Genomic DNA, 26,077 nt, shown 5'->3' with positions numbered 1-26,077 from the left:
TCCTCGTTGACATAAGCTCAGCTGGTGGTGACTCAACTCGTACTAACCACGAAAAAAATTAAATATCAATAAAATAAAAATAAACGTAATTAACATTCAGTTTCTGTTGTGCGACGGGCAGATGCAGCCACCCCGCCTACCCGGAAATGTAGTCTCTGGGTTATTTGACTAGTTTCTAACGATTATTTTGTTACTCTTTGGGTATATTTGTACATTTCCACCTTCAGTCGATGCTTCATATCCATATGAGTGAAAAGGCCGGGGTGATCGGTGAAGAGATCTAAAATCCACCTATGGAGATTATAATGCAAATAAAAAATACATGAACCTGGGGACTGACGCCCTCTACCGACAGTGACGTCAGGACTTCTGTGCTCTATTCTTTTACATTGTTGGCTGTCTGAACACAAAAATAAATAAAAAGGACATTCAAATGTTTACATAATATTGCTTATAGCAGCTTTAAATAAATAGATTAACCCATTCTGACCGGGAACCCGTTTTGGTGTTCAGCATCATGTTATGCTTTAGCTATTGAAAAATAGCAGACCTACAAGCTCATAGCGCGCCACCGAGTGGCGCGCTACGAGCTTGTAGGTCTGCTATTTTTGAAAAATCGAAGAACGACTGACATTTTTTAGAATCTGATCTCGGGTCAGAATGGGTTAATCAGACCAGTGTGTGTCCAGTGGAAACCTCGTATGAATCTGATCTCAGGTCAGAATGGATTAATATTACTTTCAATGGTTGCACTGCTCCGGGGGAAAAAAACAATGGTAGGCCCCGCTGGGATTGTGTTGTGTGGCGTTGGGAGGGAGTTGGCCGACAACATGGTTGACAGGCGTTGCTGGCGTGCCTCGCCTCGCCCTCATAGATGACACAGCCATTCTGTGAACTGTCAGGGGTTGGGCTGTTCTATGGTTTATTTTGGTTTCATTGTGCCTGGATCAACTTCACGAAGGACCTGCCTAGAGAGAGATAGGTGTGCAGGTCAGGAAGCATCTGGACTAGATGACCTGAACCACCTTCATTTGTCTTGCCTTGACTAGAATTACAAAATGACGATTATGTACTTATCTAAATATATATTTTTTATCCCACGATTTTGTAACCCATTTTTCACCCCTGTGTCAATCATCTAATGTGATCCTGGGCTCTACACACCCTCCGCCAACCTAGTCCCCATATATGGGGGACAAGGGGAGACCAACCTAGTCCCCATATATGGGGGACAAGGGGAGACCAACCTAGTCCCCATATATGGGGGACAAGGGGAGAGCAACCTAGTCCCCATATATGGGGGACAAGGGGAGAGCAACGGACTTGAACTCATGCTTCCTTCATGCCTGAGTGTCCAAGTTGCTCCTTTTACACCTGACAGGGGGGAGTTTCCCTGGTTGGACGTCGTAGCGCGTGGAAGGAACACGTTATTCCAACCAGTTCCTTTCCCCTCCATCAGGTGCCCCGGCTGGCCAGGGGGAGGAGGCAGTTTACAGACCAGGATTACTGCATGTTTTTTGTGAGGGTACCTACCCTAGGGGACACGGGGAGAACATGCAAACTCCACACAGAAAGGCCCTTTCACCAACCCCACCTGATCATGTACTTATGTAATGGACTTCTGGAAGCTTCCCAAACACACCGGGGTGACCCTAGACTGTAGCTAAAATAAGAACATGTCCTGTTCTTTTCCAGGCATGCCGTCACGGGCTCTGTGGTTCTGCCTGTTGCTGATTATTTTCGATTACACTGGTTCCCAAACTTTTTAGGTTGTGATTCGTGACCCAAAAGACAGATTAGATGTTTCCCCCGGGACCCAAACTAGTAAAAAAAATAGCAGATCTACAAGCTCACAAAACAACGCTTCGCACTGCGTTGTGAGCTTGTAGATCTGCTATTTCTAAACATGTGTTTTGTAATTAATGGAATGTATAGGTCCCGAGCCACTGTTTGGGAAACAAAAAGAACATCTGTCCCTCCCTCTCTCTATCTCTGTCTGTAGGTGCTTTACCATTAAGCCTTTGCTAATTAAAAACCTTTTCCGCAAGTGTTTCCATGATTACCCCATTTGCGCATTTCCTTCTTTCTGATATAGACCAAAATCCACCCCCTTCAGGCACAAAAGCGTTTTTTTGCGAAAAATGAAGACGTTTTTTGCATGTTAATAATAATAATAATAAAACTTTATTTGTATAGCACCTTTCATGACATGAAATGCAGCTCAAAGTGCTTTACAGAACAATGGAGAATAAAAGAAAAGCAAGGCAACAACATTAAAAAACAAGCAGTAATGCAATACAGTGAGGACATGAATAACAAAAAATAAAAGATCAATTAAAAGCAATGTTGTAGAAGTGGGTCTTGAGCTGAGCTTTAAAAATGTCTACAGAGGCTGCCTGACGAAGGTACAGTGGGAGCTTGTTCCATGCCGACGGCCCGTAGAAGCAAAAAGCTGCTTCCCCGTATTTTTTAGTTGCCATTTTCTTAGGCAAAGCGAGCAGGCCAGCAGTGGAAGACCACTGGGGCGGTTTGGGACAGATTTAGGCAGGCAGTCATGTAGGTAGGAAGGTGCGAGACCATGTTGAGGTGTTTCCATCCAGGATTTTATACGCAAGAGCCTTATTGCACAATACCATGGTTTAATGGAAACATGACTTCTCTCTCCCTCCCTTCTCCCCCCCCCCCTCCCCCTCCCCCCCAGGGTTCAAAGGGAAGTCGAAGCCCAACCTTCTGAAGCAGGAGACCAGTAGCCTGGCGTGCAGTCTGAGGATCCTGTTCCGCATGTACTCTGACCCCCAGCTGGAGGGGGCGTGGCCTGACATACAGACACGCCTGCTGCTGTGAGTGACGCCTGTCAATCATTATTATCATGTACTCTGACCCCCAGCTGGAGGGGGCGTGGCCTGACATACAGACACGCCTGCTGCTGTGAGTGACACCTGTCAATCATTAGTTGGCACCTATTTGAACTGATGTTCACAGACAGACGACTGAGTGATTATAAAGTGCTACAAATCAGTGATTGGTTTTGACAGCAAATTTTGATTTAGTTTTAGTCTTTTGAATAGATTTAATTTAGTTTTAGTCACATTTTTGTAGCCTCGGAAACCCAGACGTTTTTATTTCCAGGGAGAAAAAATAAAAGTCTATGGTCCGAGTCCACTTCAATACGGCATAGAGTAGCACAAATTGCTGATTTCTGATCGTCTGCACCTTTGTTAAATTGACACACACACACACACACACACACACACACACGCATGTACACACACACACACACACACACACACACACACACACACACACACACACACACTCCTTTCTCTCTCTGTCGCTCTAAGTAATTAGTCTCATGTCGCGCAGCTGCACATAGTTTCTCCCGGCGGATCCTGCCGGGAGCTGCCCTATGCCATAAAAAAAGCATAGGTGAGTTCCAGGCTACGTTTTAGTCACCTGGAGTGTTTTAGTGTTGGTCTACTGTAGTCGACTAAATCTACAGTTGATATAGTCGACTAAAATGTATTTTGGCGGGCCTTGATGCCGTCGTAATGATTTAAAATTTCCACATCCAGGGTGTGCAGTGAAGCTCTGGCATACTTCATCGGCCTGACGTCGGAGAGCCACAGAGAGGCCTGGACCAGCCTGTTGATGCTGCTGCTCACCAGGACTCTACGGCTGTCTGACCACAAGGTACTGCAGAACCTCCCTAATGTTTAGGGTCGGGCTGAGCCTCAGGCCGACCCAGTTAGGGTATAGGGTCGGGCCGGGCCATAATTGTTGGGCCCGCTTGAGAACTTTAATACGTATCGTATCGCTGTTACAATGTATGGTTACACCCCTAGTAGTGAGCTGTGCATTCAGCTCGGCTCCATTGTATGGTTGTCATATTGTGTGGTGATAGAGTGATAGTAGTGAGCTGTGCGTTCAGCTCGGCTCCATTGTATGGTTGTCATATTGTGTGGTGATAGAGTGATAGTAGTGAGCTGTGCATTCAGCTCAGCTCCATTGTACGGTTATCATATTGTGTGGTGATAGAGTGATAGTAGTGAGCTGTGCATTCAGCCCGGCTCCATTGTATGGTTATCATATTGTGTGGTGATAGAGTGATAGTAGTGAGCTGTGCATTCAGCTCAGCTCCATTGTACGGTTATCATATTGTGTGGTGATAGAGTGAAGCCAGCCTGTCAGACGTCCTGTTGATGTGTAACTGATAGTTAGTCAAAACGTTTTGTTTGGCTTCTCTGCACCTCAGTCGGGGAAAGTCCCTGGATCTCCTCTCCTCCTCCTCCTACTCAGGCTACACGGTTGGTTCCCATAGAGGGGAGGGAGGGGAGGGGAGGGGGGACGGGGGGGTCAGTGATGATAAGAACATTATGTAAAGGACAGAACAGGTCTGCCCTTTTTCGCTAGCTCTTTTGATTAATCGAACAATCGAGAAGCACTTCTTTTTTTACGGTGTTTTGTGTAAATAGCAAAGAACGTTTAAAACTCACAGAGCTTGTCTGTGACAAGCTCTGGCAGGCCGGCAGGCCGGCCGGTAAACAGGGCCGGCCGGTCCTTAAAAGGGCCGGCCGGTCCTTAAAAGGGCCGGCCGGTAAAAAGGGCCGGTAAAAAGGGCCGGTAAAAAGGGCCGGTAAAAAGGGCCGGCCGGTCCTTAAAAGGGCCGGCCGGTCCTTAAAAGGGCCGGCCGGTAAAAAGGGCCGGTAAAAAGGGCCGGCCGGTCCTTAAAAGGGCCGGCCGGTCCTTAAAAGGGCCGGCCGGTCTTAAAAGGGCCGGCCGGTCCTTAAAAGGGCCGGCCGGTTGTAAAAAGGGCCGGCCGGTCGTTTTAAGGGTCGGACGGCCGGATTTTTTTTTTTTTTTTTTTTTTTTTCCCAAGTTAATTTTTTTTTTTTGGTAACTCTGTCATTTCTCAACCGTTTTGGATGGGGGTGGTCTCATTTGAATCGTGCCGCCCCCCCGGGGGCATCCTTGGGGGTCTCAAAGTTGGGGGACCCCCCGGGACCCCCAGGGACCCCCAAATGGTAACTCTGTCATTTCTCAACCGTTTTGGATGGGGGTGGTCTCATTTGAATCGTGTTGCGTTCCCGGGGGCGTCTTTGGGGGTCTCAAGGTTCGGGGACCCCCCGGGGACCCCCAGGGACCCCCAAATGGTAACTCTGTCATTTCTCTACCGTTTTGGATGGGGGTGGTCTCATTTGAATCGTGTCGCGTCCCCGGGGGAGTCTTTGGGAGTCTCAAGGTTGGGGGGCCCCCAGGGACCCCCAGGGACCCCCAAATGGTAACTCTGTCATTTCTCAACCGTTTTGGATGGGGGTGGTCTCATTTGAATCGTGTTGCGTCCCCGGGGGTGTCTTTGGGGGTCTCAAAGTGCGGGGACCCCCCCATGGTAACTATCAATTCTCAACTGTTTTGGACAGGGGTTGGTTGGAATCGTGTTGCCTCTATGGGCGCATTATCGGGGGGAGGTTCGGGGACCCCCACATGGTAAATCTTGACATTGTCATGATAGATATTTATTTATGGGAGGGAGACAGAGAGAAAAATTTGCATATTATTCTTACTATAGCTCTCTCACACACACACTTTTCAGTAATGGACATTTAACCAATCTATTTCCCTCTGACAAGGCTCGCCGTTACCCGACAAAACTGTGCAATTAATTACTCAATTACTGTGCAATAAACAGTCAAGCCACAACGAAAATGTATTTTGTTGCTTTTATATAAAACTAGAAATAAACACATACACTAATGTAAACTGTGGTTACAATAAAATAGACCAGTCCGTACGATGTGTTAGCTAACTAGCATGGTTCTGTTGTTAGCATTCCTCATTGAAGCATGCAGTAGTGCAAAGCAGGTACATTTTACTGTAAAAACAAAAATAGACGAAACGCACCATTAACAGCAGATATACAAGCCACTAAAGTGTCTTCTTTTTCAAGTCATGATTGATTGGTTGGTTTATTAAGTTTGCAGAATTACAGTACATTTCAAGTACAACTCAATACAACTGTTAAAGGCGGTTGACGTAAGTCGCAACTATTAATTAATACGTTGTATGGCGGTTTATTATACGTTGTGGTGGTTTGATGAATACGTCGGCATATTAGAACTCCTCGTGGCGGTTTGATGACTCGTCGGGTCTATAGCTACCCATTTGCGACGTAAAAGGTTGACTTTGGTATTTTTATTTTGCCTGCCGCGGTGCAGGTTATTTATCCTAGTAGTACAAATCTCGAAATTAATGTAGTCCTTTGGTAGTGTAGCGGTCAGCGCTCTCGCCCCTGGAGTCACTGCTCCATGTAGGTGCGAGTTCGAAACTTGCACATGGCAAACTTTTTTTTTTAAATGTTCTTTTTTAGCCTATATTGTGTATGGACACAATAGCTACATTTTAGACTGTATCATTATTGTATATTATATTAAAAAAAATAGACAAACAGACAAACAGACAAACAGACAGACAGACAGACAGACAGACAGGCAGGCAGACAGACAGGCAGACAGACAGACAGACAGTGTGTGCGTGCGTATACAGTGTGTGTGCGTGCATGCGCATACATTGTGCGTGCGTGTATGCGTGCGTGCGTGCGTACGTGCGTGCGTATACAGTCTGTGTGTGTGCGTGCGTATACAGTGTTTGTGTGTGTGTGCGTGCGTATACAGTGTGTGTGTGTGCGTGCATGCATATACAGTGTGTGTGTGTGCGTGCGTATACAGTGTGTGTGTGTGTGTGTGTGTGTGCGTGCGTGCGTATACAGTGTGTTTGTGTGTGTGTGTGCGTGCGTGCGTGCGTATACAGTGTGTGTGTGTGTGCGTGTGTGCGTATACAGTGTGTGTGTGCGTGCGTGCTTCATCTTATTTATTATTATTAATATTTATATTTATACTTCATTGTATTTAATATTATTATTATTATTATTTATATTTATACTTCATCGTATTTATTATTATTAGTATTTTATGTCTTTTCCTACTTGAATCTGTAGCCACTGGCACTGCCTGGTTTGTCCATCTGTACCTGCATGCATAGATTGATTGCTCAGTAGGGCCAGTAGGGCCAAGTTAGGGCCCTAGGAAGGAGGGAGGAAGGAAGGAAGGAAGCAAGGAAGGAGTGTGAGTGTGAGTGTGTGTGTGTGTGTGTGTTTGTGTGTGTGTGTGTGTGTGTGTGTGTGTGTGTGTGTGCCACTCGACTCCTATACATCATTTAGCATACCAAGTACCCCAATTGCATTGCACACACACACACACACACACACTCACACTCACACTCCTTCCTTCCTTGCTTCCTTCCTTCCTTCCTTCCTCCCTCCTTCCTAGGGCCCTAACTGGGCCCTACTGGGCCCTATTGGGTCCTACTGGGTCCTACTGGGTTCTACTGGGCCCTACTGGGCTTCCTTGCTTCCTTCCTTTCTCCCTCCTTCCTAGGGCCCTAACTTGGCCCTACTGGCCCTACTGAGCAATCAATCTATGCATGCAGGTACAGATGGACAAACCAGGCAGTGCCAGTGGCTACGGATCCAAGTAGGAAAAGAGATAAAATAATAATAATAATAAAAATATGATGAAGTATAAATATAAATAATAATAATAATAATAATAATAATAAATACAATAAAGTATAAATATAAATAATAATAATAATAATAATAATAATAATAGTAATAGTAATAGTAATAGTAATAATAATAATAATAATAATAATATTAAATACAATGAAGTATAAATATTATTATTATTAATAATAATAATAATAAATACGATGAAGCACGCACGCACGCACACACACTGTATACGCACACACTGTCTGTCTGCCTGCCTGCCTGTCAATCTATCTGTCTGTCTGTTTGTCTGTCTATTTTTTTAAAATATAATATACAATAATGATACAGTCTAAAATGTAGCTATTGTGTCCATACACAATATAGGCTAAAAAAGAACATTTAAAAAAAAAGTTTGCCATTAATGCACTTTAGCTGTTATCAATGTTAGCACTTAGCATCTCTAGTTCCCATTGATGTTAGACACAAATGAACAATGTTATCTCAACCATGTGTTTATATTCAAGTGTATGGAATATGCATTCAACAGGGTACTGTAGATGTGCGCATGCGCGAAGAGTGAAGACCCGTTTTTTTCTCATGCATTTTTTTTTACATTTTTATTTCATTTTTTAAAACATTACAATTATGCATGAGATAAAAGAAAGTATTACATACATTCATTAGCAACTACATTGGCAAATCAATTCATATCAAATTCACATAATAATATTAAGACAATGACAATTTCTTGAACGCAATGTAATTCAAAACATGTCACATTACATTTCATTTCAAACACATTTTACATAATGAAGCATACAGCACAAGTGAAACATCTTGTCATATTTGGAAAAAAAAATGTTTCAAAAAAGAATCCACATTTTTTCAAAACATTTCAGCAGTTTTAGGACTCCCTGTCACGAGTTGGCGGCCTCCCTGAAAAATCACAACGTCCGATGCGCCCTGTATAATTAATAATAATAATAACTGTATAATTCATCATAGAAAATGTATGAATAAATATTAACACAATTTTTGCCTTGACATTTAGTCTAAATTAACTTTAAGAGGATTTGATTTTTAAAATGCTGTTATACAAATTAAATGCATCATGATTAAATAAATGACAATTTGAATTGAATGTCAATAAATCCATTACAATGAAAATGATGAGTGAGTAAGTGCAACAAGCTAACCCCCACGTCCAAAAAAGTAGATAATTGACAGAGTTACAATTTGGGGGTCCCTGAGACCTTGAGACCCCCAAAGACGCCCCCGGGGGGGCGAGACGATTCAAATGAGACCACCCCCGTCCAAAACGGTAGAGAAATGACAGTTACCATTTGGGGGTCCCTGGGGGTCCCTGGGGGTCCCCGGGGGGTCCCCGAACCTTGAGACCCCCAAAGACTCCCCCGGGGACGCGACACGATTCAAATGAGACCACCCCCATCCAAAACGGTTGAGAAATGACAGAGTTACCATTTGGGGGTCCCTGGGGGTCCCGGGGGGTCCCCCGACTTTGAGACCCCCAAGGATGCCCCCGGGGGGGCGGCACGATTCAAATGAGACCACCCCCATCCAAAAGGGTTGAGAAATGACAGAGTTACTATTTGGGGGTCCCTGGGGGTCCCGGGGGGTCCCCCAACTTTGAGACCCCCAAGGATGCCCCCGGGGGGGCGGCACGATTCAAATGAGACCACCCCCATCCAAAACGGTTGAGAAATGACAGAGTTACCATTTGGGGGTCCCGGGGGGTCCCCCAACTTTGAGACCCCCAAGGATGCCCCCGGGGGGGCGGCACGATTCAAATGAGACCACCCCCATCCAAAAGGGTTGAGAAATGACAGAGTTACCATTTGGGGGTCCCTGGGGGTCCCGGGGGGTCCCCCAACTTTGAGACCCCCAAGGATGCCCCCGGGGGGGCGGCACGATTCAAATGAGACCACCCCCATCCAAAACGGTTGAGAAATGACAGAGTTACCATTTGGGGGTCCCGGGGGGTCCCCCAACTTTGAGACCCCCAAGGATGCCCCCGGGGGGGCGGCACGATTCAAATGAGACCACCCCCATCCAAAAGGGTTGAGAAATGACAGAGTTACCATTTGGGGGTCCCGGGGGGTCCCCCAACTTTGAGACCCCCAAGGATGCCCCCGGGGGGGCGGCACGATTCAAATGAGACCACCCCCATCCAAAAGGGTTGAGAAATGACAGAGTTACCATTTGGGGGTCCCTGGGGGTCCCGGGGGGTCCCCCAACTTTGAGACCCCCAAGGATGCCCCCGGGGGGGCGGCACGATTCAAATGAGACCACCCCCATCCAAAACGGTTGAGAAATGACAGAGTTACCATTTGGGGGTCCCTGGGGGTCCCGGGGGGTCCCCCAACTTTGAGACCCCCAAGGATGCCCCCGGGGGGGCGGCACGATTCAAATGAGACCACCCCCATCCAAAACGGTTGAGAAATGACAGAGTTACCATTTGGGGGTCCCTGGGGGTCCCGGGGGGTCCCCCAACTTTGAGACCCCCAAGGATGCCCCCGGGGGGGCGGCACGATTCAAATGAGACCACCCCCATCCAAAACGGTTGAGAAATGACAGAGTTACAAAAAAAAAAAAATTAACTTAAAAAAAAAAAAAAAAAAAAAAATACGGCCGGCCGACCCTTAAAACGACCGGCCGGCCCTTTTAACGACCGGCCGGCCCTTTTTACAACCGGCCGGCCCTTTTAAGACCGGCCGGCCCTTTTAAGACCGGCCGGCCCTTTTTACCGGCCCTTTTTACCGGCCGGCCCTTTTAAGGACCGGCCGGCCCTTTTAAGGACCGGCCGGCCCTTTTTACCGGCCCTTTTTACCGGCCCTTTTTACCGGCCCTTTTTACCGGCCGGCCCTTTTAAGGACCGGCCGGCCCTTTTAAGGACCGGCCGGCCCTGTTTACCGGCCGGCCTGCCGGGCCGGTAAAACGGATTCTGCCCTCCCTCCGTCTTTCCTTCCTCATGGATAGAGCTGTGAAATAGAAAGAGCATTCATCATAGAGCACCAAAGTCCTGACGTCAGTAGAGGGCGTCAGTCCACAGGTTCACGTACTTTTTATTTGCATTGTAATCCCCATAGGAGGATTTTAGATCGCCTCGTATAAGAACTGTGTTTGAAAAATAAACCGCTCACCCCGGCCTTTTCACTCATATGGATTTGAAGCATCCACTGAAGGTGGAAATATACAAATGTACCCAAAGAGTAACTAAATAAGCGTTAGAAACTAGTCAAATAACCCAAAATCTGGGTAGGCGGGGTTGCTGCAGGATTGCATCTGCCCGTCAGCACAACAGAAACTGAATGTTAATTACGTTATTTTAATTTCATTTTTATTTAATGTTTCGTGGTTAGTACGAGTCGAGTCACCACCAGCTGAGTTTACGTCAACGAGGAATCTCAGGAACGTAATGTGTTGACAGCTGGGCGTATATTAGCAGCGACATTGCCTTCATATGTAGTTTCAAGGCTTTTGCGGCCACATTAATTCCATTTTCACCAGAAACTGGCTGTATCAAATATGAATGGACATCATTAACGAGTGACGCACAGCCACTCCCCCTGACAGAAAGGCCGGAGTGGTCGGTTTATTTTTCAAACACAGTTCTTATATGAAGCGACCTAAAATCGCCCTATGGAGATTATAATGCAACAAAAGAAAATACATGAACCTGTGTACTGGAGCCCTCTACTGAAAGTGACGTCAGACTTCGGTGCTTAAATTATTTCAGAATAGCAGGCTTTAAACCACTGAACTCTGGGGGTTAAAGGGACACTTCACCCTTTTTGCAAAAAAATATATGTTAATGACGTTTAGGAGCTTTAGAACACTTTCCTGGGGGTCTTTATGTGTGTAATATGTGGTTTTAGATATTTTAGATTGTAGCAGTGAGCCTGTTGTCTCTGATGTCATGGACACTGGGCTCACTTCCTTCCTGGACTACATGTTGTCTCAGTAAGACAGCTCTCCCCCCTATCAACAAGGAGGAGCAGTGCACCAAAGAATTATGGGAATTGTAGTCCAGGAAGGTAGTGAGACCAGTGTCCATGACATCAGAGACAACAGGCTCACTGTCATTAACATATATATTTTTGCAAAAAGGGTGAAGTGTCCCTTTAACTAACTTTGCCCTGTCTGATCTTCTCCTCTCTCTCCTCCCCCTCTCCTGGTCCCAGTTCAAGCCCCATGCGTCCTGCTACTACCCCCACCTGTGTGAGATGATGCAGTTCGATCTGATCCCAGAGCTGCGGGCTGTGCTGAGGCGCTTCTTCCTGCGCATCGGAGCGGTCTTCCACATCGCCGCGCCCGACAGCGCCCGCTGCCGGACCCCGCCCCCAACGTCGTCCTAGGACGGAGGGGAGGGGCGCAGGGGGCAAGTTGGGGGGGGGTGTGTGTGTGTGTGTGTGTGTGTGTGTGCGTGTGTGTGTGTGTGGAGCGGGGCACGGAGGCCCAGGTTGTCCGTACTGGAACTGTTTTCCGGAGGGGAGGGGATTGGAGGTCCGGACTAGAGAGAACAGACACTCTGTAGCAGAAACTCTCTCTGTCTGATCAGGACTCGCTCTTCGGTTTAGGTTTTTGTTTTGTTTTGTTTGTTTGTTTTTGAAGTGCAGTGTTTCTGCTCGCGTCTCTTGGGCTCCTGTCCTTCCTTCTACCGCTTACCCCTCTCCTCCTCCTCATCCTCTCCCTCCTCCTCTCCATCCTCATCCTCCCTCCTCTTCTCCCTCCTCCTCATCCTCCTCTCACAGCACTGTGACCGGGGACAACCCTACCCCTCTCCTCCTCATCCTTCTAATCCTCATCCTCCTCCTCCTCTCCCTACTCCTCCTCCTCATCTTCCTCTTCCTCCTCCTCTCCCTCCTCCACCCCCTCCTCCTCTGCTGGGAACCCAGCACTGTGACCAGGGACAACCCTACCCCTATCATCCTGCTCCTCTCCATCTTCCTCCACTTCCTCCTCCTCCTCCTCCTCCTCCAGCACTGTGACCAGGGACAGGCGTCACTGTGTGATTGTCGTCTCTTGTCATCGCCGCCACCACTACCCTTCCCCACCCCCCCACCCCCCTTTGACTCTCCTCCAAATGTAGTGACAACAAAGGCAGTACAAGTGTAATAATTTATTGGTATTGTTGTATACTGTACCCCCTGCACCTGATTTAGTTGGTTTTGTCTCTGTGTGGATTTGATTTGTTCTGTTCTGTTCTGTTCTGTTTGTTTGGGGTCTTTTTTTAATGAACAAAAAGATAAAAATGCATATCTAAACGGACGGCGAAAGCAAAATGAAAGACACTGAGTTGTATTTGACAAATCTTAACCATTGGCCTAAAAATGGAAGAGCTTGTTGGCCACCTGTGCCTAGTTAAAAAAAACAAATATATATAAATATGTATAAAGAATTATAAAATAAAAGCGACACGCCGTCCTGGGGACCCAAAACGACTGCTATTTTATCGTTTATACCATCGTTATATATCGTTTATCGTTGTGTGAGGCAGAGCTACGCCTGGTGTCCAGGGTCTACTGTACTGTACTGTACTGTACTGTACTGTCCAGGGTCTAACAGTACTGTACTGAGTACTGTAAGGTCTTTGAGTTGAAGAGTGGGATGACGATGGAAGCGGCCGTACTCTCTGCTCCCCAGGACCCCCCGAGGTGAGGACCACTATCTTTAAAAGAACGGTGAATTATTCTCCTTCTTCACCTCCTCCTTACTGAGACTTTGATGATCGTATTGAAGACATTGTGACGGCTGAACCCATGATCTATTGAAGCTTTATTTGTTTTTATTTTATTTTTCTTTGCGCTACCGTGTTCTGCCGAGAGACTGAAGACTAATCGACTGCATGGTGTGACAATACGGTGGTGGAAAGAGTTTTCGTCTTATTTCGGTAATCGGGGGCCGATCACATCGTTTTCAAACGATCGGAATCGGAACGGGTGCCAAAGAACGTGATCATCGGGGACATCTTTAGTATCAATATTATATCCATATCATGATATTGATTTGGGATATTATACTGTTGAAATGGCCTAAACGTGTTCTATAAAACATAAATATCGGGGTAAAAAATCGTTTACAGCAGAATCAAATGATTGGAATTGGATCTGGATCAATAAAACCTGATGGAGACATCCCTTTACAGTACTTGAGTAAAATGTCCATAGTTCCTTTCCACCACTTACTGACATGACCTCACTATGGCAGATCTCTGATCTGTAATAACAGTGACCTGCAGCCCCATGACATCACTATGGCAGATCTCAGATCTGTAATAACAGTGACCTGCAGCCCCATGACATCACTATGGCAGATCTCAGATCTGTAATGCAGTGCAGCGTCCATTCTATGACGTCTCTCTCCCTGGACCTTTGGTTCCGCTCTGTGTAAAGTGACATCATCCTCATTGACCATAATGGACACGCCCGAGGGTTTTTTTCTCTCTTATGACATGCTTGGGGGTGGGGGGGGGGGGGGGGGGGGTACAGGGACGTGCACACACAGACATCAAAGGGGGCTTCAGCCCCTGCCCCTTTTTTACCCCGTCTGTAAAACAACTGCCTTTTCCAGACCCCTGAATGCAGCATTTTTACTGGAAGGCAGCATGCAGTTCTCCTGCACTTGAACGCAGCATTTTTGCGTTGAACTAATTTGTTTTATAAATCCAATGTCGTTAAAACACCTGCATCTCCACTAGCTTAAAGACTGCAGGGTTGCGCCCTGAAAATAGCAGATCTACAAGCTCTCAACGCGTCGCAGCGCGACGCGTTGAGAGCTTGTAGATCTGCTATTTTCACAATGTTTTGTCCAAAAGTGCCCTCTCTTACGGTATTTCAGCCCCTGCCCCCTCGAACACTCTCTGCACGTCCCATGGTGGGAGGGGACGGGGACCCCCCCATCCATCCCATGGTGGGTGGGAGGGGGAGGGGGACCCCCATCCATCCCCTGGTGGGTGGGAGGGGGAGGGGGACCCCCATCCATCCCCTGGTGGGTGGGAGGGGGACGGGGACCCCCATCCATCCCCTGAATATGACATAAAATAGCGAAATGGCTAAAGGGGGTGAATATTGTCAATTGCCTCTTTAATGTGATTCACTATATTTTACTTATTTATTTTACACGTTGCTTATGTGATTATTATTTGTTTTATTATTATTATTGCTATAGTTTACACGAGGGGCCTGGTTGAAAAAGACTGAATATTCGCCCGAATTCATGCATTCCCTCTCTCGCCGCGCTGGTCGATAGATCCTGTTCTGATGTTGGGGCGGTGGGGGAGAAATACTAGAAAATACTAAATAGAAATTCTCCCCTCCGTGTTTCTGTTCTGGGATCACAACAACTGACACAAGTCACCCTCCTTAAGGCTCATTCATAGTCTGGATTTTCGGTGGTGAGGTGACCACAGCTCCGGTGGTGAGGTGACCACCGCTCCGGTGGTGAGGTGACCACCGCTCCGGTGGTGAGGTGACCACCGCTCCGGTGGTGAGGTGACCACCGCTCCGGTGGTGAGCTGACCACCGGAGCTGAAATAACGTTGAGCGGTGGTTAGTAAATACAGAGAGAAGGGCTGGAGCGGTGGCGGTGGTTTGCTCTTCACTGCGGCTCAGTGACGTCATGTTGTAGTTTCGGTGGTCAGCTCGCCACCGGAGCGGTGGTCACCTCACCACCGGAGTGGTGGTCACCTCACCACCGGAGCGGTGGTCACCTCACCACCGAAAATCCAGACTTTAGCCCTCCCCCCCGAAAATATAACGTCTCTCCAACAAACTGCGGCCTCTTAAGCAGCAAGAAGAAGGTTTCCTTCACATAAAACAAAGATGGTATTTCCTGTTCTCAAAACGGATCTGTTTTTTTTTATATTTCCCCCCCCATGTCCTTTTGTGTGTCCTTCCTTCCTTCCATGTGGAAGAGTTCTCTGACGTATTAAACACCATTCAGTGTATAATAACCTCCCGCTCTCTCTCCGACCTCCACAAGTGTTTTCTGTCCTCCATAAGAATTGTCACAGAAGGAGTTGGGAAGTTAAAACGCCGTTAAAAAACCATCTCTCTTCCATGACCAAAACTAAACGCAGATCTACAAGCTATCAACGCGTCGCGTCACGTTGAGTTAATAGCTTGTAGATCTGTGTTTTTCTTTGAGAAAAATAAAAAAAACGCATTCGGACATCCCTGTATTAACGCTTTGCAGTTTATTCCGCTCTGCTCTCTTTTTTAAAAAGAAGGATGTATGTAATTATTTAAAAGTGCATTTAAATATTTTTTGAGAAGCATTCCTTGATATGAATTCCCTTCACAAACTATGGATGTCTGCTTTTTTTCCCTAAATGCTAGGGAATATATAAATATATATACAGTATATGGAGAAATAAATACAGACTGTAAAGTTTTCATGTAAGATACAGAAAGGAAAGTGATATACTGTACTATACTATTGTGATGTAATCTTCCAAGCATTTGGTGAAGTAATCAATAAAACCCTGAATTCTGAATCTGTGTATCCTTTAATGATTGAGTTACACTGTTGATTTTGTCAGTACATTTTTATTTTAGTTTTAGTCATATTATAGTCTCTCTTGAATAGTTTTTATTTAGTTTCAGTCACATTTTAGTCACCTGGAATGTTTTTGTGTTAGTCTAGTTTTAGTCGACTAAATATCATAATATTTGAGTATACTAAATCTACAGTTGATTTAGTCGGCTAAAATGTATCTTGGTGGTCCTTGATGCACCCAAAAGGCTTGATTTTACTTTAGCAGATCTGCTATTTTCAGCACGCAACCAAGTGTGAAATGACTTATACTGGATCTCTTGTCCACTAGTCCCTTCATAACATTTTAGTCTAGTTTTTATTTGTTGACGAAATTGTCAATAATATTAAGTCTTAGTTTTAAGGGAAACTTTGACCGGAAAAGACTCGGTCACCGTTTAGAAACAAAGTAAAACTCCTTAGACTGAGACTTAAAAATATATATTTTATTTTATCATGCTCATAAAGTGCTCTGTGCTCAAAGTGCAGTCTTAGTTTAAGTCATCATAGCTTAGTTTTAATTTAGTTCCATTTAGTTTTGTCAGTGAAAAAAGGTAGTCGACGAAAGTTTTATTCGACAAAATCAACACTGTTGAGTTATTTGTCCGTCTTTTGGTTAGGAGCTAACTGAATGAATTATGAATGTGTTAAGGTCCTTAATTCCTCATTTGTATGCATATGAAATATGTGTGAATTCACTCTTGAAATATTTACTTGTGTCGTGCTTTTAACAGCCACATAGTGGCACTGTAATCAACTGCAACGGTCAGGCTGCTGGGTCTGTGGTGGGCCACGCTACATTTTGGGGGGTAACAAAGGTTACCATGGCGATGTGTGACATCCTTTGTTTTGGGAAGTGAAGAGGAATGCTGTTGGTCAACTGTCCCGTCCTGGTGGGACATCTCTCTGTCAAAGGAAAACATCAAGTAACTAAAGTCCATCAATCAGTAGCTATGACAGAGGTAAGGGACACGCTGCACTTTCTCTAAGCTATTTATAGGTCAATAATTGTGGATTCGTGACAGTCTGACGAAGTGATTTCTGCAGAAGTGAGCTATTTTGTGTTAGTAAAATAGCCTCTAATCTAACCCCTTACCTTTTTAGCATGCAAGCCGAAAAACGTCCACCCCATTGGGAAAAATGAGCTACATTTTAAATAACAATATTGATTTATTAACAGTTTGCAGAGTTTACAGTACACATTTCAAGCACAACTCAATACAAAAACTGTTAAATGTGAGAGTGGGCGACACCATAAAGCATTACGTTTACAAGAGGTTCCACAGTTTTCAATTCATCAAAAAAATGAATCATCATAAAAGAAAACACAATTAATAGCCCAATTCTGCTCGTTTCCTTCTACTATAGTCTAGTAGTCTACAGCTCTGTGTACAATTATTAATTTCCCTCTCCAGGTTTGGGTTGAGAAATGTTGAATCATTTGAATGGTTGAATAAAAAAAAATCAACTTGTTCCCCTTTATATATTATTGGACCAAACACAGGAGTGTACGTGGTTCGTTGTGGGCGGGTTCTGCCCCCAAAAAGAAAAAAAAGCACAGACCTACAAGCCATCAACGCTTGAACAACAGATCTACGCTTGGCTTGTATATCTGTGCTTTTTTTAGGGGGGGGTGGTGGTGGTGGGGGGGTGATCGAGCGACACCGTGGTAAGTAGACCCACAACTCGTCCTTCCTTGCCGTTCAGCGCATAGACTAGAGACTAGAGTTAGAACGGCAGCCTCTCTGTGACGGATATGAATCCTGCTGCTGGGCTCCGGATTCTGGCCGAACAGAAACGAGACATGGTTTTATTACTGCCGGGAGGAGGACTGCTGCTTTTACAACAAGTAAGAAAGACCTTCGATAATTAGTGCATTAACATCTCTATTATAATATAATAATGATGTCTGTCTGACAGACAGACAGACTGACTGACTACTGTGACTGTCTCATTTCTCCATTCCACACAACTGCATTTTTCCGGCGTACGTTTACGTTAGAACCAAACCCCGCAGCCGCAGCTCGAAAAAGCGTTGCACGAAAAAAAAAATATATACTGCGCATATTATAGCTCTGATTTCTCTTCGTAAAGTCCTTCTTTTAGGGCGTCTTTTGCAATCTATTGAATGTCTCGCATATATATTAATTATATACACGGCTGCTGCCTGCTGGAATCGTCTGCGGATTTTCCCCAACGTACAGAGAGAGACGATGACAGCCATATTCATTGTACAGTTAGTACAACATCTGCTGCGCTGTGCTCTCTCTCTGTCTCTCTCTCTCTCTCTCTGTCACTGATGTTTACAGGATAAACGCTGTAATGGTCATTATTATAGTGTTTATTTCTTTATAGTGGGGTGTGTGTGGAGTGAACTGAGCGGTGGGTGGTTGGGAGTCCATACGCAGGACTGTGTGATTAAAGGTCTTTTCCAAAGTGTTTATGATAGGAGAACGGAATGGAATATCTTTGTTACGTAATTGGACTAGGCTGGGCGCCCTGGGGTAATTTAGTCTGCCGACCACACGTATGTAAGGCACCACTTCCTCCCACGCTAAATATGTTACAATTATTATAATAATAAAATATTATTACATTAAAAATACTTCATTAATAGTTTGCTTTAAAAAAAAGCAAAGTACAGTTCAATCAATACAAGGTCTGCTAGATTTATTTAAACCCAAGAAAGCCATATGGCTTGTTTCCATTAGTGTCATTTTTTTATACTCAATTCATCAAAGTTAGTTAGTAGTATATAAATCCATTTATAAAATGAAAATATTCGACATTTAGCGTTTACCTCAGATGCCAAAGATGAACTATAATAATTATTATTATTTTAACTACTTCTACTTTATCTTGTGCGCATAATTTCAACAAGACGGCCTCAACATTATGATGTAATGCAATTCAAGGCAACAGTTACCCAAGGACCTAATCTGGGTGTGCAGTGGAGAGGGTGGACAGGGGAGGTGCACACACACACACACACACTCACACAGGCCAGGCAGGCCTAACTAACACACACACACCTATCCCACACACAGAACATTGAAGCGCATACATGTAACCACACAGTCTGAGCATGACCACTACTAGACTTCTACTGTGGATTTATGACCGTTTGGAAACTGTGCAGTTTCAGGATACTAACTATATATGGACGTGAAGCGAGCAGCTTTTTAACTTTGATTGCGTGTTGTTGGTAAGAAGATATATCAGTTTATACTCTGTTGATGTTTGTTGTGTGTGGATGTTTTCAAATAATGCTCTTAATTGGTCAAACAGGATACTTATGTTATCCTAGTGTAACGTTTATAAGTCTAAACAGAGGCTCACTCACTCACTCCAACATTGTTAAGATGGTCTCACTTTAAACAAAAAGCACACGAGAACAACCTGTACAACTCGCTTCATTTGTTTGTGTTTAGCAAATCATTTGGAGTTGACATTATTATAGTTGCATAGTGTTAGATTATTTCGGACTGTGTGGACTTTCAGGTCGTTAAGAGACTTTCAACGTGTTCCTGCAATAAGAGCGTTTAAATAATTGAGCCCCGTGTGATGTTTACAAACATGTGAGTGTAACATTCTCTCCCCTCAGTCTCAGACCACGTGTAGCACGTGGCCATGCTGTCCGTTATTGTAAACATTAATGGCTGCGTCGTGGCTTTCTGATCCTTTTTTACATGTTTCCACAACCGTTTCTTCTTGAAAACATGGCGTGTTGTTAACGGCTGTAGGACTTCAGTGGTATATGATATTATTCTACGGGGCGGGTTGGCCAGAAGACGCCAATTAAGATTGATTGTTTCCATACTTGCTTTGGTGATCAGCGTCCATTGTCTTACTTGGAGCAAGTGGTTTTTCTCCTGCATTTGAGCTATAGCCCAAAATCTGAACTCTCGTAGATGTGTTTATCGATTCTGACATTTTCAGATTGAAAATGTAAATTTTTGGGGCTACATTTGAGCCATATTATGGACCACCGTTTATTTGATGACATTTAGCCTCTCAGACACAAAACGAAAGAAATCTGGACAAGATTTAGTCCACAATTCCATGCTGGATTGATGTTGTTGGTTACCGTTAGGAGACATTACAGGCTAAATCTAATTGTGTGTAGTCAGTAGTCCGTAGTCTTCTTGTTAATTAAGTAATGCAGATGTTTAACAATAGCCTACTGTAACTCTTTAGACTAGTGTAACTGTAACTCATGTTATGCTCTCAACAGTTAAAGATCTATAAATGGTCCCAATTAATTTGGTTACCGTTTCTCCATCCTTTATCTGGGTACCACCTGGAACCTCCTCAAGGCCCACTGGTGGTCCCCGGACCACCTGGAACCCCCTCAAGGCCCACTGGTGGTCCCCGGACCACCTGGAACCCCCTCAAGGACCACTGGTGGTCCCCGGACCACTGAGTCCCTCACAGTGCAGCAGGGCAGGCTGTGATGTGATGTGTGGGTTGTTGTGTGTTGTTGTGTGTTATGTAATAATAAGAAGCCCCAGTATACATTTGCATGGAGTTTCCCAGCAGTACGTTCGTTAGCCCCAGGTTATTAAAACACTGCCACTCATGTTAATGTTGACATTATACAGTTAGGGGAAGGTAAAAGGTCATATTTTGCGATATCAAAAGGTTGCCACCCACAGGTCTTTTGTGTTGGCTGGTTCCTCACACTAGATGTGGTTAAATGGGGACTTTTCTAAATGACAGCTCTGACTGTGAGAACAGATTGTTAATTGGATAATCCATTTGGAACACGGATTATTTTGACCTTTTTCTGAAAGTTAACAGTTTTGATATTCGCCCGACAGGCTGACAATGACAATATATACTGTATTATACCTTGGAGGAAAAATGTTCTTTCAACTTTATACTATTGCAAAGTGACAGCTGGCATTTCCCCCTCGTTAATTCAGAAAAGTGACGGTTAAGAAATGTTAACTTTCCAGTATTTGGTTCCAGACTTCCAGTCTAGAGAATCTAGGATAATTATGTCTGAGATAGCAGAGATAGTACATCTGTTGTCCTTTGATGTTGCACAGTGTTGGCAGCCCATTTCTGTTTTATTTTAGTCATAGTGTTTGCCACGAAACTTCATTCATATTTTAGTCATCTGGAATGTGTTGGCGCTAGTCTAGTTTTAGTCGACTGAATGTCATAAGATTTTAGTCAACGCGACGCGTTGTGAGCTTGTAGATTGGCTATTTTCAGTATTGTCTTTTACTTATACTGTTTCTCTTGTCCACTAGTCCCTTGCAAACATTTTAGTCTAGTTTTTATTTGTTGACGAAATTGTCAATATATTTAGTCTTACTTTTAGTCATCACGCTCGCAAACAAATTCACAGGACCACGCTCACGTAAATACGCTTGCGTTGTCGCACACCGCGACATCTCTTTTTTTAAATATATTTTTTATCCGACGATGTTTTGTAACCCATTTTTCACCCCTGTGTCAATCATATAATGTGATCCTGGGCTCTACACACCCTCCACCAACCTAGTCCCCATATGGGACAAGGGGAGAGCAACCTAGTCCCCATATATGGGGGACAAGGGGAGACCAACCTAGTCCCCATATATGGGGGACAAGGGGAGACCAACCTAGTCCCCATATATGGGGGACAAGGGGAGACCAACCTAGTCCCCATATATGGGGGACAAGGGGAGACCAACCTAGTCCCCATATATGGGGGACAAGGGGAGAGCAACGGACTTGAACTGAGTGTCCAAGTTGCTCCTTTACACTGTGTACCGCGACTTCTCCGAGTAAAAACGCAGCTCTCGTTGAAAGTGAACTATTGGTGCGTTTTATCGCTCCCTGTTTGCAAGGCCCTTTATTTAGTCGACCAAATCACTGATGCTACACAGATCGTTGTCAGGAAGAGGCTGGTGTTGAGAAGAGAGAGAGAGAGAGAGAGAGAGAGAGAGAGAGCCAGACACTCTGAGGATGAACGAGGACACGGTCTGTCGGGGGGGAGGGGGGGGGGACAGCGGAAAGTCTCTCCTTTTGATCTTCTTTCAGCTAAAGCCTCATATCCTCATCGCACGCACACTCCCATGCATGCATGCACGTACACACACACACACACACACTTCCACGCACGCCACACACGCACGCACAGAGACACAAGCTCTCCTCTCCACTAATGGCTCTCTGCCATCTGGGCCACCATGTAACAGCCCAATTAGAGAGGTGACCTCCGACCCCTACCTGTCCACATTCTATTTGAAGGTCTACAGGCCCCATCAAGGACCCCACACACACACACACACTCTCTTAAAGTCACACACAGAGAGAGATTGTAACTTCTGCCTGTTGTTTTTCTCTGCAGGGTCTGAACCGATTGATCAGCCTGGTGTAGTGGTTGGTGTTCTACCGCCACCGGGTCTCCTCATCCTCCAGAGGATCAAAGCAGAGCAGAGCCGAGCCGAGCCATGGTGATCTGAGCCCAGGGAACAGAGAGGGAGACGGCCTGGACACTGTGTGTGTGAGTGTGTGTGCGTGTGTGTGTGTGTGTGTGTGTGTGTGAGCGGACAGCCAGCCAGCCAGCCACGTGCGTGCGTGTGTGTGTGTGTGTGTTTTACTCCCAACACACAACAACACAATCCCCTCCAGGAGAAGTCGAGGGGGAGGAGGGGGAGAGAACCCCTGTCTGTCGGTCGGTCGTAGAAGAACCTTTTCTCCACCATCATGTCCCACAACAGAGAACTGGTGCTTTTCTACATCAAGTATAAACTCTCCCAGAGGAACTATCCCGTCCACCACATTGGGCTGTCGACCACGACCCAGACAGGAGCCCCGGACAGGACTGAGGGGGGAGGGGGGGGAGGGGGAGGGACGCCGGAGGCCGACATCGTCGAGCAACAGGGGGCGGCGATGTCGCCACCGCACGCCAACGGCACGCTCAACGGCACCACCACGAGCGCTGGCTCGGGAACGCCGGGAACGCCCCCTCCTCCGCCGGACGCCTCCTCTCCGCTCCGCTCGTCGATAGCGGCCGCGACACCAACGCCAACGCCGCCGTCGTCGTCGAGCCTGGCCGTGGTGAAGGAGGCGCTGCGCGACTCGGCCAACGAGTTCGAGCTGCGCTTCGCGCGCGCCTTCAGCGACCTGTCGTCGCAGCTGCACATCACGCCCGCCACGGCGTACCGCTCCTTCGAGAGCGTGATGGACGAGGTGTTCCGCGACGGCGTGAACTGGGGCCGCGTGGTGGGCCTGTTCGCCTTCGGCGGGGCGCTCTGCGTGGAGTGCGTGGAGAAGGAGATGAGCCCGCTGGTGGAGCGCATCGCCGACTGGATGACCGTCTACCTGGACCAGCACATCCAGCCCTGGATCCACGCGCAGGGAGGATGGGTGAGTCCACAGGACGCTGTGTGGGTGTGGGTGTGTGTGTGTGTGTGTGTGTGTGTGTGTGTGTGTGTGTGTGTGCCTGCCTGTGTGGGTGTTTGTGTGCGCACACATACGTGTTTGTGTGTGCCTGTGTGCGTACATGTGTAGGTGTTTGTGTGTGGCTGTGTGCGCACATGTGTACGTGTGCTTGTGTGGACCTGTGTGCATACATGTGTGTGTGTGTGTGTGTGTGTGTGTGTGTGTGTGCGTACACGTGTATGTGTTTGTGTTGGCCTGTGTGCGTATATGTGCAAGTGTGTGTGTGTGGGTTAGTGTGTGTGCGCATGCCCGAGATGCGACAGCTACCTGACACAGCACAACAAGTTGGTGGCAGTTTTTTCAACCTAAACTAACTTGTTTTAGATTTAGTATTAACATCTAAAACACGCCCGTTGTAACTTGTAACTGCCATCGTTAATGTAGAGGATGATACAGTAGCAATGCTTGGAAAGCTGCTCCTAACAATGTGTGTGTGTGTGTGTGTGTGTGTCTGTGTGTGTGTGTGTGCGGCTGTGCGCGTGCCTGTGTGCGTACATGTGTACGTGTGTGTGTGTGTGTGTGTGGAGGACACGGTGTGGCTGTATAGGTTATTGCTACATAGTATTTATTTTATTTAATATATCACAATGTGCTCATGTGCGAAATTCACATGGCAGGACGTGAGATTCTTCAATCTGTTTATTATTGACGGGCCGTCTCTGTCGCCACCATCATGACATAATTATGCTCGTGGAATCATAGAAATATTATTGTATTGTTTTTGCAGTGAACATACAGTGGCACATTGTAAACAATGGACGCGGCCTGGCAGGTGTACTATGCACTGTGTGTGTGTGGTTGTGCACGTGGTCTAGGTGAGATTAGCTCAAGGTGTGTGTGGGTGTGCGCGTGGTCCAGGTGAGATTGGCTGAAGGTGTGGGTGTGTGTGTGCAGGTGGGTGGGTGCGTCTGTGTGTAGTTGGGTGTGTGTGTGTGTGTGTGTGTGTGTGTGTGTGTAGGTGGGTGGGTGTGGCTGCATCCAGATTTATGAATGGTGGGTGTGTCAGGTATGTATCTTACTATGGCGGTATCTTTATAGTTCTGCCATAGAATGCGTGAGAGAGAGAGAGCGTGTTGTAACTTGTTCACACGATGCAAACAATCTTTATGGATGTTGGGAGTTTTTATTGGCGTTTGCCGTGCATCTGCAGTACACACACACACACACACACACACAGTCACACACACACACACACACACACACACACACACACACACACACACACACACACACTTGTGCACGTGTTTTCTCATGGCTTCTTTTGGCCTCTTACTGGCGATGGATTTATCGTGAGAACACTGTGTTGCATAAGGCTGTGTTCTGTTCTGTTCTGGCCCGTGTTCTGTTCTGGCCCGTGTGGGTCCGCTGTGCTAATCGTTGAGGCCTGACTATCTGCAGCCTGAGACCAGCGAGGCCTGTCCCATGACAAACGGGTTTGGTTTGGTTCTCTTTTGTTGTGTATATTATTCTGCGTTGGCTTAACCAAACTAGGCCCAACAACAATGCTGATTACAGGCATGCGTTTGGCCACCCACTCACTGTGTGTGTTTATCTGACAGCTCAAGGCTTCAGACTGGCGCCGGCAAGGCCTTCGCCGTGTGACATGGTACCGAGGAGGGGGGGGCTGGCCCGGCCTGGCCCGGCCCTGACACCGACTGACACCGACCGACCGATTAGGAAATGGGCTTCAAGAGGAGATGGAGTTGAAGGGAAAAAACTAAAGAATGGCAAAACAATGGAGCTTTTATTATAAAAACCATGTCACGCAGACCTGCATGTGCAGGCCGGTTGCACAGAACCACCTTATAATAAAATAAAAATAAGTCACGGCACAATCACATGAAAACATGAATTGCACAAGACGTTCGTTCGTTGGACTGCAGTTTGTTTTCCAGCCAGTGCAGAGAAAGAAAGGCTTGTTTAGAATGTGAACTCACTGTACTGTGATGATTGTCTCGGAGTCCTTTAAGGATAAATTACATTCCTTTTGTCTCCTTTGTGTGTTAAAGTGATTCCCAAACCAGTTATCCACATACCCCTACCTGACAGGCCGACTCTCACAGAGGGAGAGAGCTCGCCTGAAGAGCAAGGCCCAACGCCATTGGCTCACTCAGGACTCAGGGAGTGCCTCACACTCGCTCCCATTGGCTCACTCAGCACTGGGGAGTGTCTCACACTCGCACAGTCACAAGTAGAGGTTTGGAAATGCATCCATTTATAAGTCAGGCTACAGTACAGTACATGCTAATGTAATGTACATGTACATAATGTAATGTACATGTACACATGTACATGCTAATGCCTAAATGCCACTGAAGCTTCCTCTGAGGGAGTGAGAGAGAGAGGCTGAGGTCATCAAATCCTAAATAAAAAGTCACTCATTAAATGTAGCAATTTCTTTTGCAATAAAAATAGATAAAAAATATAGAAAATGGGAAGGCATCTTAGAACGGAATCGTAATTAAATTGTGAGGCCAATGAGAGATTCTCACCTCTACTCTGAAGCGTCGCGCCTGTGATGTGGAACGAGCACTCCGC

At 46.0% G+C, this 26,077-nt stretch overlaps 2 protein-coding genes across 11 annotated transcripts in view; both read left to right on the top strand.

Moving 5' to 3' along the window:
• Window positions 1-14,016, top strand: part of arfgef2 (ADP-ribosylation factor guanine nucleotide-exchange factor 2 (brefeldin A-inhibited)) — a 79,827-nt gene extending 65,811 nt beyond the window's left edge. For all 8 annotated transcript variants that reach the window (XM_080763430.1, XM_080763429.1, XM_080763434.1 and 5 more), the window contains 3 exons: window positions 2,702-2,840; window positions 3,573-3,690; window positions 11,749-14,016. In XM_080763430.1, the coding sequence (XP_080619556.1) occupies window positions 2,702-2,840; window positions 3,573-3,690; window positions 11,749-11,922 (431 nt within the window). In that variant the 3' untranslated portion in view covers window positions 11,923-14,016. The remainder of the gene's footprint in view (window positions 1-2,701; window positions 2,841-3,572; window positions 3,691-11,748) is intronic.
• Window positions 14,017-17,785: 3,769 nt separating this feature from the next.
• bcl2l1 (BCL2 like 1) overlaps window positions 17,786-26,077 on the top strand; it is a 20,710-nt gene continuing 12,418 nt past the window's right edge. For 2 of the 3 annotated variants that reach the window (XR_013964043.1, XR_013964044.1), the window contains exons 1-2: window positions 17,786-17,948; window positions 22,443-23,464. Coding sequence is in view for 1 of the 3 variants with exons in the window: in XM_080763515.1 (XP_080619641.1) it covers window positions 22,802-23,464 (663 nt within the window). In the remaining 2 variants the exon portion in view is untranslated. Of the gene's footprint in view, window positions 17,949-19,172; window positions 19,305-22,442; window positions 23,465-26,077 lie in introns of those variants that run through there. The other variant, XM_080763515.1, reaches the window with a different exon arrangement.

Source organism: Protomyctophum bolini (assembly GCF_963924005.1).
Source record: "Protomyctophum bolini genome assembly, chromosome: 5".
NCBI lineage: Eukaryota > Metazoa > Chordata > Actinopteri > Myctophiformes > Myctophidae > Protomyctophum > Protomyctophum bolini.
Note: the sequence above shows the minus strand (reverse complement) of the source record. Positions and strands in the feature narration are given on the sequence as shown.